The 16,262-nt window shown below is 35.1% G+C and overlaps 1 protein-coding gene across 1 annotated transcript; it reads right to left on the reverse strand.

The window, feature by feature from the left end:
- Window positions 1-1,261: 1,261 nt before the first annotated feature.
- Window positions 1,262-5,385, reverse strand: LOC107857580 (large ribosomal RNA subunit accumulation protein YCED homolog 1, chloroplastic). Its single transcript, XM_047405154.1, has 3 exons — window positions 5,332-5,385; window positions 4,651-5,200; window positions 1,262-1,972 (listed from the first exon to the last, which is right to left on the reverse strand). The coding sequence occupies exons 2-3, from the start codon at window positions 5,169-5,171 to the stop codon at window positions 1,561-1,563; spliced, it is 933 nt and encodes a 310-aa protein (XP_047261110.1). The 5' UTR covers window positions 5,172-5,200; window positions 5,332-5,385; the 3' UTR covers window positions 1,262-1,560.
- Window positions 5,386-16,262: the final 10,877 nt, after the last annotated feature.

The following is a 16,262-nucleotide window of genomic DNA, read 5'->3' on the forward strand; positions in this document are numbered from 1 at the left end:
AAACCATAATACCTCGAGGAGACTGAAAGACCATTTCATAAAGACTCTCGACTCGAGTAACGAACGTCAAAGCAACTAAAAGAAAAATACAAAAGTAAAAAGGACCACTCACTATCTCAAAATCGAAAAAGACATAATACTCTCATCGTTCCTAAATTAGGGGTGTTCATGGATCGGTTTGGATCGGTTATTGGTCAAAATCATAACCAAACCAACTTAGTTGGTTTTTTAATTTCTAAAACCAAATCAAACAAAAAAAATAACCGTCGGTTTGGTTCTTGTCGGTTTAGTTCGGTTCGGTTCGGTTTTATAACTGTAGCTAATAATAAAAGTTAAAAATTTTAAAAAGACAAATCCAATCTAACATATGAGATGTCAACTGAGTGTTGTATCTCAACCTTGAAACTAAGATGTCAACTGAATGTTATATTTCGACAAAACCATGAACAACACCATATGAATGCTTCTAAAAAAATATTTAAAAACTACATTTAACAGAATGATATGATAAACCCCCTGAAAGGTGCACACATAAACTTCTTGCTCAACAAGGTTAAAAAAAGAAGGTTAAAATTAGTGATTGTTTATATTCTAATATATTTCAACTGTAAACTTTAATATACAACAAGATATTATTTTCACAATTAATATCATTTGTCATTCAAAGTACGAAATTCATTTAGAATTTCATAAGGTACTGTCAACTGAATGAAGACATATGACTGAATGTGTTACGACTAAAGTTAAATCATGCTTAAAATATAAAATATAACAAATATTTATATTGTATTTATGAATAACATATAAATAATTAATATATATATATATATATATATATATATATATATATTGATTTGATTTAATTATTTTATCGATTATTTTAGAGTAAAACCAAACCAAACCAAATTAGTATCGATTTTTTGAAATTTAAAATCAAACCAAACCACACCTAACCAAATATCGCATTTTTTAATCGGTTTGGTTTGGATCATGATTTGATTTGATTAAAAACCAAACCATGAACACCCCTATCCTAAATAAGTGGTGTTTTAAGCTTGGGCACACATCCCTTAAAAACTGTTCACTCCTAAAAAAAAACAGAGTGTTTTTACTTATTTACCCTTAAATACATACCTTGAAAGAGAGAGAGGAGCCAATGAGAGTGAACAAGATAAAGAGGGGAAAGAGACGAGTGAGTTTGGGGGAGAGAGAGAGGGGAGAGAGGCGAGAGAGATTGAGATTGAGAGAGAGAGATGAGAGATGCTATCAAAAGTGTAGTGTAGTTATAAAACATAACCTTTTTTTAAAGTGTAGCTATCTAAATACATAGCCATGTTTTCTATGTCATGTAAGTTTTCTCAAGAAAACAATGCTAGAAGTCCTTTCTGTGTTGATCACATTAAACATCCACGCACTTTTTGATCTTCTCACTTTTAGCTCTTCCACAAGTTGCGTGAGAGTGAATGATGAATTTTGTTGGCAAGAATAAGTAAAAGTGAAAGGCCTTGCATTTTAGCTTATAAACTACTAAAAGACCACTATATAACACACGCAGAATAATCATGTTTGTTGCATTTGCTTCTTCAGACCTCCAAGAGGACCATAACCTTTCTCCTCTACCTTTTGCATATGACAAGTACAGCTATTGACGTTAAGATTGGCACCACAGTTCAGGCACAAACCTTTGCACTTGGGATCACACACAGCATTAATGGTAATTTCAATGTGCACCAGATCTCTAATTTGTTTTGAAATGTCCACCACTTTTTCTTCAGGAGGAAAATACAGCTGGTCTTCAAGAGGGATCAAAGCATCATCGTCCTCCATTTCCTCTTCGAAGTTTCCAAAACTTTTGAATTTATCCTCTCCAAACATTACGCCCATGTCCAGGGTCTCTGATTCCTTAAGAGGTTCTTCACTCAGTAGGAGTGAAAAGTTTGAAAAGATACTTTCAGCAGCTGGTTCGCCGCACCTTCACAAATACAATATCCACCATGAGAACAAAGAACAATATTTCTGCTTTGAACTGAAAGGAAGACAACAAACAAATACTGAGTATTAGAATTAGAAGGTTGAGTTTTCAGATTATATATACGTGTGATATAAGAATTTTTTATTTTCTGAAGCATTTTTAAGGCACAAAGATAATCTAAACAATACAATCATTTTCAGCGATAAAAGGGAAGACCTCTTTTAAAGTGTGTTGAAGAGTGTGTGATCATCAGTGGTTAGAGAGAGCATACATTTATTACTTAATTATGTCTTAACAGTCCCTTCATATGCGGGCTTCAATCATTTTTTAACGAGTCAAGAACATGAAAGTTCTCTAAGATAATAGGTGGTGGGTAGACTCGAACCTAGCACCTTTCCCTACTCTAGTATCATGTTGAAGTGTGGGACCATCTTATTAAAAGCTTAAGCTGTTAGGGAGAACACACTTTCATTTACTTATGTCCGTAACAAGGTCTATATTCAACTAAGCTAAAGGACAAGTAAATGTCATGTGAAGAAAATCTGATGCTTTATTGTCCCCTCTGGAGTCATTGTAAGGTTTTGAAGATGCTCAGGATTACTTCAATCTTTTAGTTTTGGATTAAATGGATCTGTTTCGTTCATTCCAGTCAGTAGTCGCCGCTTGACCACCTTACTCAGACGAAAAACTCGGTACGGACTTCTTTTACAATCTCTAGGTAACACAAATTATACAATTTCAAGGCTAGTCATCATGAGAGACTCTTGAGTTATTTTTTTCAGTTTTTAGGATGACCAAGAAATTCCCAAGGGCTAGCCCCTCTACCCTTCACCACTTAAGTACCAGGCATGTCTGTAGCAGAGATCAAAGTCGTGACATGCACCTAACTCACACATCAAATGGATGTACTGGCTCTTATCAAAAACCAAAGCCATCGGGGCTTCAAGGCTGGTCATCATCAAAGACTCATGCGGCATTTCTTCAAATTTTGATGAACTTCGAAACTTTATGGCTTCCACCATGGCCAGTATTATCAGAAGCCATATACTTGGAAAGTCATTCATCAAATCATTCATGTGTCACTTAGTATCGACAGAAGAAGTTATAAATGAACTTAAAAGCCGGAATCAATTGGGAGGATTATATATTGATTTCCAGGCATTCACTTTAACTCAAGAAACACTAGGAGCTCAACAGAAAGCAGCAAATACACGCAGGTCATCAGAACTACTAAAGTTGCAGAATACACTTTTTTGATTTTGTGACAATCGTGTCAAAGGAACTCGTATAAATTACAAAAATGAATGGATCAGTACAGGTTTTAAGAAATGAATGTGAAGGATTGACAGTTCAGAGGTTCAAGGAAGAAATAACCTTGACATGAGGAACTTTAGATAGCATAAAAGAGTATCTCACTCCTCCCCCTCCCACACTCACGGAAACCCCCTTTTCCTTCTCCTGATGGCTGCAAATTCTGGCCTGAATCAGCTTTGCACTTGGAGTCCAAGGACGAAGCTCAGATACTACTAAAATACAGTGATCAAACTGAGCCCTATATTTTACTCTCAAATAAGATTGTTGGCCTCATCATTGTTTCATATCTTTCATTTTGTTGCATGTCTTCTTATAACATAGCATTTCTCCTTTTCAATGATCCTATTTAATTTCATATGTTTCAGCCTCAATTATCATATAATTCTCAAAGACAGAGTCTAGAGTGTGAATACAAACTATGTGCTTCAATCAAGTCATTCCTCCCTACTAGCAATACCTTCTACAGTCGTCTATAACCTATCTTGCTTAGTAGAGCTTTAACTGGCTATAAAACAGAGTCTTTGTTGGTCTGGCTACATCTTCTCTGCTAATTTTTCTTACTATAAAAAGGTGATGCATTTTAGTTTAGAACAGAGGTCAAATTGACTATTCAAGATCGTGAACATAAAGCAGGAATGCAGGACAACTGAAAAACATGGTTATATAGCACATTTCAGTTTTACAAAGGTGGATCTAAAAGGGGCAGTGAACATAATTCATATGAAACAGGTCATATGAAAAACACAAATAATAGATATCTCATGTGGTACATCAAGTAAAGCAGACAAATTTTTGGTGACATTGCTAATGACATAAAAGAACAAAGATACAAGCAAAATGTTTAAATCCTAAAACTATCAACTTACAAACTAAAGAATACTTTCTAATGGGTAGTGATCAGAAGGAAGTTGAGACACAAATAGGGGCATCATAAAACAGTGGTGGAGCCATTTCATATAAGGGGGTTTAAAAAAAATACTAGAATGTCACACATAAGATTTGGACCTACAACCTAAGACAATTTCTGAACCCCCTTTTGCCACTGCACTAGAATCTTATGCTTGTGTCAACGGGATTCATTAATTTAAACATAACAAAAAGAGTTTGTTTTTACCCAATTTGCACTACATAATATGGTGATTCAATTGAAGCCCTTGCCCGAACCTAGATATACCCCTATATAGGATAAACTTTGAAAATCACCAAACACATCGAACTTCGGATTCGTCTAGGTTTACACAGAAGGACAACTGTTTTGTGTTGATTGTGAAAGATATCTGAAGTACTTTGAGTGTCTTAACATGCAAGTTTACTAACTGAAAAATTCAACTAAAAAATTATAGGAGCATAAACAAATGTGATACCTGTTGCAACCAAGTGTGATGACTGTCCTGATGATTCCGTCAAGCCTCAACTTGTGTTTTTTCCTTGTCACATCCAAGGAAATCAATACTGGAGTTCCATCAGGATAATCTCTGACATCTTTAGTCACCCTCAGTCCCATTATCGAAGCCCGAGACCTTGACACCTTTGTGGAGAGCTTTCCCAAACCCAGTCTTTCTAAGGTGGTACAACACTCCAAATGTGTAACAGAAGAATTTCTTTTATACACAACTGCACCTTTCCAGGGGGACTCCTCATCATCTTCCAGGTCGCCTTGTTCCTCATCCTTCCAATCAAAATCAGTATAGCTTTCCTCTAAAAGGAAATTACTTTTCTGGTTTCTGACTACAAACTTTGAGCCCTTCTTCCTAATATTATTAAGATTCTTCAGTCTAATAGGACAATTAGAGATTTTGCAGTGAACATAATGGACCTTGGTTATATGGTTCACATTCTGTAGGCTACTGCAGAAGGGGGAAACTAATGAGAATGCAAGGGCCATTATTTCCAACAAGTAATAGGCAAAAGCATCTGCAACGAAAAAAAAAATAGCACAGTTCAATTACAGAACAATTAAGTTATTTAGCTGAGAACGTAATTGCAAGGAAAAAGAAATGAATACACTTAAACACGAAGATAAGAAATTTGAAGCAAATACAGACGAGAAAGGGGAAAACAATAGGAAAATCTTAAACAAGGAATGGAGCTGTTGTTACGCACGTGAAATTGGGGCCTTTGGGACTTTTGAGTTCCAACCCTATCAGCTAATGGAAGTAGCGCGATACACGGGCTTAATAAAGGGGAACTTATAAAAATAGCTAGGTAGAAGTGTTGCTAAATACCATTTTCATCTCATTTTACTCGTCTCAATTTAACACATTGCATATTAATTAATAAAAATAATTAATAATATAATTATTTTACATTAAAAAATTTAAAATGAATAAAATAAAACGGAGGGAGTATAAAGTAAGAACAATAGAAGTGTTGTGAAATATGAAGTAAGAAAAAAAATAAACAGAGATGACAGAATAATTTTTTATTTCTTTGAGTGATTTCTTGAGGGTCTCAGAACAATGAACAAAAACCTTAATTTATAAAAGAAAATTAATTTTGTCTCAAAAGTTGGAATTTCTAGCTTTGTCATAAATAGATGTACATTTATAATATTTTTCTTTCAATGTTTAATTGATAAAAATAATATGTCTTATTAAAACCTTATTAGAAAAAATCTAGCAAAAAAAAAAAGTGAATACATCTCTAATAATATGCATATAGGTTGCCTCATTAAAAAACTTACAAGGAAAATTCAATGGAACAAAACTTCGTAAGAAAAAAAAGTACAACACATATTAACTCCTTCTAATAGAAACATTCTTGAACCTTTGCATCCTGATCTTATGCACAATCTTCTTAAAATTTACATTTCGATGAGATTTAGTGAATAAATCAGTCACATTGTCACTTGAACGAATCTGTTCCACATTAATATCACCATTCTTTGAAAGCTCATCTGTATAGAAAAGCTTTGGTGAAAGTGTTTCATTCTATCTTCTTTTATGAATCTTTTCTTATGTTGTGCTATGCTTGTTGCATTATCTTCATATAAAATTATGCGTACTTTATCACATTTCAAACCACATTTTTTTCGAATGAGATGTATCATGGACATCAACCACCCACATTCTCGGCTTACTTCATTAATAGTTATTATCTCAGCATGGTTCGATGAAGTGGCTCAACATACTGTTTTGTAGATCTCTAAGATATGGTGGTACCCCACATATGAATACATAGCCTATTTGAGACCGAGCTTTATGCGGGTCTGATAAGTACCCAGCATAGCATAGCCAACAAGATCCGAACTGCAATTTTTAAAATAAAAGCCTATATTGATAGTCCATTTTAGGTATCACAATATGTGTTTGATCTCATACCGATGTCTCCTAACAAGAGAAGAACAATACCATGATAACAAGTTGATCTAAAAGGTTATATCAGACGTTGTAATATTTGTAAGATCCATTAATACACTAATTGCACTTAGAAATGATACTTCATTACCAATTCAATTCGGTATATTTCTCATTTCAGCAAATAATATATTACTTTTGAAAACTCTTCAAGAATTTCAATAATTTTCAAGTTATAAATTTATGTGATATAAGAATTATAAATAAGTTTTCCAGAAACTTTAATATGCTTCAAATATTTTGAATCCTTAAAAAGTTTTTATATAAATTTTTTCAAGTGACAATATTCGGTGACATCTTCAAATGTCTGAAGTGCAAATTAAATAAGTTTTATGTTTATCAAGATGCATCCTTTCATGTTATTTGGAAAATATTTCTATGCAGCATGCTTAAATAAATGTAGAATTCAAATCCTCGTACTCTTCTACAATATTGCGACAATATTCTATCAAAGATATTATCGATGATATACCATTTTGTATCGATATGCAATGTAACATAATATTTTGAGATCTCATCACTTCATTATTTTTAGGTACCTGAATCTTTCATTAAGAATACATTGTCTTTTTATTGTGATCATTTTCTCCTTATCTCTCTCAAGGATGATTTCATTTAAAATAGATTGGTCTACCACACTTTACGTATGTGTAGACTTTGTCCTTTAGAGACACACAATAGGAGCACATGCAGCTTAAATATGAGATTAAATTTAAATCAGCAAATGCTTCCAATGTTTGACTCGAATTATCTTTTGAATGAGGATCTGATGTTAATTCCTAACATACTTCATAGTTGCTTATAATCTCCCTTTATGTTAGGAAAACTAACATACATCCCTCCATCTTCTTTAAGGGATCCATCTTTATGCACCGTGGTACATTCATTAATCGTATACCGCACATCAAAACTATTAGATGAAAAAAGTGTGGTTCCTGACCCTAAACCAACTTTAAGGGGAAATTAATCATATTTTATTGATTTGCTGCATACAAGTACTTTTGTGTAAAATATATCATATTTCAAATGAACACATGAAGCTTTGTTCTCATAAGCAATGATTTAGCTAATTTTTTGACGACATTTAGTGCCAAACTAACTTGGATATTTATCAATCTAGAAATTATGCTCTTAACTCAGTTTATACTAAGCAAACAATATTGATGGATGCTAAACTATATTTTGACAAGAAACATATATGTGACCATCTTATATAAATGCATCATAATATATCACATAATAGGTTAACAGATCCTTATTCATCTTTACTACTTTCTAGATATAAGGGATTCAATCCCAATATTAGTTGATCCAATCAACTTATCATGAGAACAAACAACATGAATAATTTTTGAAGAATCTTCTAATTCTTCTTTACATGTCTAATACTCAATATGAACATCTTCGAAGTGTCATAATCATTCATGTTAATTTATGAACTTGTTTGTACTAGTAAACTCTACGTTTACTATGATATGTGATTTTTGCAATAAATTTCAGATTAATATTACATGAATAAATTTTTGAATTTACTATTTTGAGAGTAAATTTCATAATACCTCCTGATACGGGTGTACCAAGTTGTCCAACAAGTTCACGACCATTCGCACGTAGCCAAGCTCGGGAATTACAAAAACTCCAAGCTATGTTCATGAAAATGACTGTGTGTGAGTTATTACTTGATCCATCCAATGATATAAATGTTTTTTAGGTGTGAAAAGGAACCTTGAAGTGTAATAAACTTACACTCCAAGGCCACCCCTTGGCAAGGGTAGGACGGTCATTGTTCTCTCACTTTGTGGTGTAATATAAATAGATAGTATTAGGGTTATTTGGACTTAGTTCATTCATGATATTTTGAGAAACAAGACTTGTAACATTTTTGAACTTCTCTCTTCCATTGAGAGGTCCAAAATTGAAACTCACAAGTGGAGTGGCACTTGGGTTGTATCTTGGCTAGAAACTTAGGTCTTTAGGTTCATGAGTTCCTCTTGGTCCAAGTAAGAGTTTATTGTTAACATTCATTAATATTAGGGTCCTTACATGTTGTTAGGGTTCTTAGATTCTTGAATATTGTATGTCAAACTATCTATCCCTCTCTCTTGATATCATTGTCTTATTGTTGAACTTTGAAGACTAGTGAAGCCGTGTGGGGTTCTTTTTTATTTACTAGCATTGTTGAACTTGTTGTTCTTGTTGTCAACTTCTTTCTCTTGTTCTAAACAAAATCTTGGAGACTAGTGAAACCGTGTGTGGCCTATTTCAATTCACTAGCACCTTGTTGTTCATATTGTTTTTCTTATGATAACTTGATTCTCTTGATAAACACTCACTCTTGTATCATTTGGTATCAAATCTCAAGGCTTAGTTTTGACCTCACAGAACCAATCTTGGGAAGTGTTTACCAAATGTGTGTTGTAAACCTTGGCCGAGGGCTTCTAGTCTTGTGAAGTTGTCTTGGCCGAGAGTTGATTGTTAGATCTACAAAAGTTTTTATTTGTCTAGTTGTTTCTTGTGTTGGTTTCTTTCTCATCAACACAAAGGGTGTCCAAATCTAAAGTTGAGCTTAGTGATAAATGACTGGCTTGTGTTTGGACGTTGAAGTAGCCATTGTTGGTATATTGTTGTTGTGTTCTTGAAAGTATTGTTGTTGTGTTCATCTTGATCTTCTCTTCATCCCATGTTGTAACCACTATAAAGAGTAAAATAGATCCAAAAAGTTGTAAGACAAAGTTGTAAAGTTGTTTGTGAGATTCCTAGACTTGACAACCACTTTTTCTTAAAACAAGGGACCTTGTCTTATGAGAATAGTAAAGTCAAAACTCACCTTTTGAGTTTAAAAAGTTGAAAATTTACAAGACTTTACTTTCCCTCCAATATCAAGTCATCCATTACAAAAAAAAATATGTAAAGATTAAGACTTCAAGTTGATGAGCAAATTGTGTGGGTCGTGACTAATTGTAAGCTGCCACGTCACCCTAAAACACTATTCACATCAAGATTAAGCTCAAATTTGGATTTTTATTAGTTTCTAATTGTTGATTCTTGGTTTCCCTTAGTTGTTTCGAGAACTACTAACAAACTAGTACATTCTTACTAGCTTGTTACTTGGTCCTTTGAAGCCTTAAGTTCATGTCGTCGTTTGCTTGTGTGCTTTTGTTGTTTGAACACATTGAAAACTTCTTGATTCTAGTCCGACGAGAATTCTTTGAGTCTTTAAACAAGAATCCACTCCGGACAAAAGCCTACTCATACTTTAAGGATTCACGGGTTACCAGCCAATCTACAATACTTGTAGAACTAAAGTGTGAGGTAATCTAAAGAGTGTGAGTGAGGAGAGGGCTACACTAACTTGTTTGTTGATTTTGTAGGTGATACCTTGACAATAGAGGGAACCACATCTCAAACCATGGATTCCAATGCTACTGAGACTATGAGGGTTACTCTTGAGGCTATAACCCGAACTCTTGAAAGGTTGAATACAACAGTTGGAGCCATGAGAGGGGATTTGACCACAATAAAGGGAGATATGTCGACTATTAGTGGGAGATTAGAACAAGTGGAGAGTCCAAGAAACTCTCTCTCTTCTGCTCCTCAACATATTTCTTCAAGTGGACATGATAGAACTTTCGCCGCCACCGTTACTCTCGAAACATGGCACCAAATGCTAAATTCATCACTAGCTCCACTAAATGCCGCAAGCCAAACCACCCATATCCCTTCAACCTGTGACTCCAATAGGTCAACACATTCCCAAACTTCTCAAGTACCACAAGAGGGACTTGGACGTCAAATACATCCACTAAATCCGAACCCTCCCTTCCAAGCTCCACTAAACCAAAGACCACCACCTTCACAAAATCCAATTACTCCATATCAAGTCCCAAATATCCAAAACCATCCCGTCCACTTTGAGGAATATGGTAGATAAGATTATTAAGGGTATGGATCCTTTAACGATACTTACATAAGGAAGGAGAAGATAAAAGGGGATCGTGTGGATCTAAGGAGATACCAAGGGTATGGAGAAAGGAAAAACTAACACCAAGAGAGAGACGTAAGCATCAACTCCATCAAGTTGAACCTACCAATCTTTAAAGGTAAGTGACCCCGAGGTCTACTTATCTTGGGAATCTGTTTGTGACAAATTTTTCCAAGTTAATGATAGCTTAGAAAAAAAGAAAAGTTGTTATGTATAGCTCATTTTGAGGGTTATGCTAACGCTTGGTGGGAGTACGTCGAGCGGTATGGTAATGAATTAGTTGATGGGTAGCCACCATCTTGGTTTTATTGATATACCTAATGAAACAATGATACCTTCCCGAGAGTTATCGATATGAGTTGCTTGCTAGATTGTACAACTTGCATCAAGGTAACAAAAGTGTGATGTCATATTATGGTGAGTTTCAATAAATCATGTTGAATCTTGATCATCGTGGGAAAAAATTAGTCATGAAATCATCCGGTTCAAGTATGGGTTTAACAAAGAGATCTTCACTCATTTGAAACTTCACAAGTTTGATACCGTTGAAGGTATTTTCCAAACAGCTCTTGAGATTGAAAGGGAACTTAAAGAAAGGTCGTTGTTCAAGGCAAAGGGACAATCAACCATGGGTTTACGTAGGAATAAGGAAATAGGTCAATACTCTTTGGTTTGGCCCAAAAATAAGGACCAACCCACCACTACAAGGCTACCCGAGCCCAAAATAGTCCCAAAATGTCCTTCAAGGCAAGAAGCTCACAAGTATCATAATACTAAAGGGTTCCAATGTTTTAAGTGCCAAGGTTGGGGACATAAAGCCAATGAATTTCCAAACCAACGCAATGTGATCCTAAGTAAAGAGATATTATATTACCTTGGTGAGGAGGTGGGTCTTTAAAAAGAGGAGAATAAGGCTGAGCCTCAAGATGGAGAGAAAATTGAAAATAGGTCACATGATGATGATGATGGTGAAGATTTTTATCCACAAGAAGGGGAGTGTGTGGTTCCAAACTTAGTTGTTAGGCGCGTCATGATTAGTAAGGCAATAGATGACCCTAGTCAAAGGGAAAATCTATTCCATACTAAATGCCTTGTAAAGGGGAGTGTGTGCACTTTGGTGATAGATAGTGGTAGTTGTGAAAATGTGGTTAGTGTTGTCATGTTGAACTTCTTAAAATTGCCAACTACACCTCATACTAGTCCTTACAAGCTGCAATGGTTGAATAAATGTGTTGAATTGAAGGTCATCAGGCAATGTGTGATACGGTTTAAGGTAGGAAACTACTATGACGAAGTGCTTTGTGACGTAATACCAATGCAAGCATATCACTTGTTTTTAGGTAGACCTTGGCAATATGATAGGTCTACAAAACATGATGGGAGGTCCAATCAATATACACTTGAGAAGAATGGTCGAAAGGTCATACTTTATCCACATTTTCCTTCACAAGTGAATGAGTTGAATCAAAGGATTAGGGAATTTAAAAAAAGGAGAAGAAATCCAAAAACGAAGAAGGGGGAACCCATAAGTGGGGCAGTAGGGGTGTATGGGGATGCCTCAATATCAAATGGAAAAGAAAACATAGTGATGTTGGATAGAAAGAAGGAGCTCTTCATGGATCATGATAAATACACACCCATACTTCTTTTGACACATTGTTTTAACACTAACCCCACTAATTCTTATATTTCTCTTTTGATTTCTTGTGTGTTGCAGGATTATGAAGATGTTTTTCTCAAAGAACTTCCACAAGGGTTGCCCTCGCTTCGGGGAATTGAATACCAAATAGATTTTGTGTTGGGATCCTAATTGCTCAACAAATCAGCTTATAGAAGCAACCCGACGGATAATAAGGAATTGCAACGCCAAGTTGAGAAACTTCTCAACAAAGGTTACATCAAGGAAATCATGAGCCCATGCACGGTTCCGGTGCTACTAGTGCCTAAGAAAGATGGGACTTGGCGTATGTGTGTGGATTATTGGGCCATCAATAAGATTATGGTAAAATATCATCACCCTATCCCTAGGTTAGATGATATTATTTATGAATTGAGTGGTTTATATATATTTTTCAAGATTGATTTGAGGACATCTATCACCAAATAAGAATGCAACTCGGTGATGAATGGAAAACCACATTCAAGACCAAATTTGGTTTCTATGAATGGATGGCTATGCCATTCGGCCTAAAAAATGCTCCAAGTACTTTCATGAGGCTGATGAATCATGTGATGAAGCTTTTCATTGGAAAGTTTGTTGTTGTTTACTTTGATAACGTCTTGGTTTATAGTAAGTCCTTAGATGAGCATGCAAAATATTTACAATGTGTGTTTGATGTCCTTCGAAAGAAGAAGTTGTATGTTAATCAAGAAAAGTATTCCTTTGGTGTTAATGAAGTTGTATTCCTGAATTTTGTGGTAAGTTCAAGAGGGGTCAAAGTGGATGAATCCAAGATTGACGCTATCAAAAATTAGCCAACTCCTTAACCCGTAGGTGAAATGAGAAACTTCCACGGGTTAGCTAATTTTTATAGATGTTTTTTCAAAGGATTTAGCACCATTGCTGCCCCTTTGATCGAAGTGATTAAGAGGGACCGACCTTTCAAATGGGGCGATGAGCAAGATAAGGCCTTTGCGGACTTGAAAGCCATGCGCATCTTGGACCCCTTGCTTCAATTGCCTAACTTTAACAAAATGTTTGAGGTCGAGTGTGTGCTAGCAAAGTTAGCATAGCCATAATTTTAATGCAAGAATTGAAGCCTATTGCTTACTTTAGCGAAAAGCTCAAAAGAGCAACTCTAAAATACTCCACGTTTAATTTAGAGTTGTATGCCTTGATTAGAGTCTTGGCCACTTGGCAACACTATTTGTGGCATAAGTAATTCGTGATCTGAACAAACCATGATTCCTTGAACCATCTTCGGGCACAAGATAAGCTTAACAAATGACATGCCAAATAGATTGAGTTTCTTGAAACTTTTTCTTATGTTATTCATAACAAAAAGGGTAAGGACAATGTGGTTGCCGATGCTTTGTCTAAAAACACGTTCTTTTGTCTACTTTGTCTTCAAAATTAATGGGTATTAAAAGATTAAAGGAATTGTATCCCGAGGACCCTCACTTTTCTCCTATCTTTAGGGAATGCGAAGAATTGGGTATGGACAAGTGGGATTCGGCTAGGGGTTCAAATCCCTATGCTAATTTTGACGGTTACTTGTGTAAAGGTAGATGATTGTGTGTACCCTCTATCTCTTGGAGAGAGTTATTTGTGAGGACAGCACACAATGCAGTCTAATAGGTCACTTTAGGGTCGAAAAGACACTCGGTATATTGGAGAAGTAATTTTATTGGCCAAGAATGCACAAGGATATGGATAGTATTTGCGACCAATGTGTAGATTGCAAATGAGCCAAATATTGGCTCCTACCTCACGGGTTGTACACCCCGCTACCTACCCCTTTACGTCCTTGGATTGATACATCTATGGATTTTGTATTAGGGTTTCCAAGGACTAGGCGAGGTTGGGATAGTATCTTTGTTGTGGTTGATTGGTTTTCTAAGATGGCACACTATACTCTAAATGTGATGAAGCACCTAGTGTGGCCTCTTTGTTTGTTGATAATGTTATTAAGTTGCATGGTGTTCCGAGGACCATTGTGATTGATAGGGACTCTAAGTTCCTAAGTCACTTTTGGAAGTCAATGTGGGGTAGGCTTGGTACTAAGTTATTATTCTCCACTTCTTGCCACCCACAAACGATGGCCAAACAGAAGTAGTAAATAAGACTTTGGGTGTTATTCTACGTTCTATGGTTAAGGAAAAATTGACTTCTTGGGAGGAACACCTACCATTGATTGAGTTTACCTATAATCGTGTCATACACTCAAGTACGAAAATGACTCCCTTTGAGTGTGTAACCCTCTTACCTCTTTGGATTTAACTCCTTTGCCAAGTGATCTTATGATTAGCCTAGATGGAAGCAAGTGGGCTTATTTTATGAAAAAGTTGCATGAGAAGGTGTGACTTTAACTTGAGAAGAAAAATCAAGAGATTGAAAGTGGGCCCACAAAGAAAGAAAGAAACTTATTCTTGAACCGGGAGATTGGGTGTGGGTGCATCTTAGGAAGGATCGGTTTCCATCTCAATGGAAAACCAAATTGATGCCAAGGGGTGTTGATCCATTCCACTTACTTGAAAGAATCAATGATAATGCCTACAAGATTGACCTTCCCCCAGAATACCAAGTGCACAACACTTTTAACATGTGTGATCTTTCGCTAGTGGATGTGATTAAGGATGAACAAATACCAAATTTGAGGTCAAATTCCTCTCAAGATGAAAAAAATGATACTGGTGTACCAAGCTGTCCAACAAGTTCACGACTATTCACACTTATCCAATCTCGGGAGTTACAAAAACTCCAAACTATGTTCATGTACTAGCATTGTTAAACTTGTTGTTCTTGTTGTCAACTTCTTTCTCTTGTTCTAAATGAAATCTTGGAGACTAGTGAAGTCGTGTGTGGCCTATTTCTATTCACTAGCACCTTGTTTTTCATCTTGTTGTTCTTGTGATAACTTAATTCTCTTGATGCACACTCATTTTTGTATCATCTCCCCTCAATTATTCTACCTCTTTCGGAGGTGAGTTGTGATACTATACAATCAAATGTACATTTGTATTGATAAGCTTTACTAAATATTATCACATTCACTTTAAGGAATGGATCTATACTTATAACAATCGAAATTCTCATTCCTCAGGAATAGAATAAAATCGTGTCTTAAGCCTATCAAGTTATGATAGCTTAGAATCTCTTTTAAGATATTTCAACTTCAAGAGCAAATCGGGACGTACATCAAATGTAGAGAAATTTTCTCTAACATATCTTATAGTTATAATAAGCATGTGAAAATATTATTACTTTTGATGATTATTATCATATTGTTCCTCCACTGCTACCATATTCACTTCATATAATGGAGCATATTCAATGGGACATGTCTCATGACTTTTCACCAAAAATACATTATTTTGCTTTAGCCATCATAATATCGTCAATATGGTGCATTGAGATTCAAACTCAACGTCTTATCCATATAAAAATGTTTTAGGCATAAATCGATGAAATTTGAATTCAATATCTTATCATCATGATGCATCGAAACTCTACCACAATGTCCTACCCTTTTAATGTGTGAGGCTTAAATCCATCATCATACTTTACAATATTGTTCTTCAAGAACAAATTTAAGGCGCAAATAATTTCAAACCAATTAGATTCCCTCATATCCAAAAAATCCAATAGAGTTGTATCGATTTAATAGAAAATTTGTGATGTCCAATATATTTGAACTCATTAAAATTGAGTAGGACAAGATTAAAAAAAGAATTACTGAGATAAACCCTAAAAAAATAAATTGCAATATTTCACGTAGAATATAATTAATAGAATCTGCTAAGTTACTAACAAGTAATGATAAGAATATTAAATTAAGAACATATAAAAGGCTATCTTTACCACTGTGAAGAGAGATTATAAATAAATTACTCATGATCAAAAGATAGAAGATTGAAGATGGTTAGAGACTCGTGCTGATAACGTGTTATGAAATATAAAGTAAGAACAAGAAGAATA

Source organism: Capsicum annuum, chromosome 2, assembly GCF_002878395.1.
Source record: "Capsicum annuum cultivar UCD-10X-F1 chromosome 2, UCD10Xv1.1, whole genome shotgun sequence".
Taxonomy (NCBI): domain Eukaryota; kingdom Viridiplantae; phylum Streptophyta; class Magnoliopsida; order Solanales; family Solanaceae; genus Capsicum; species Capsicum annuum.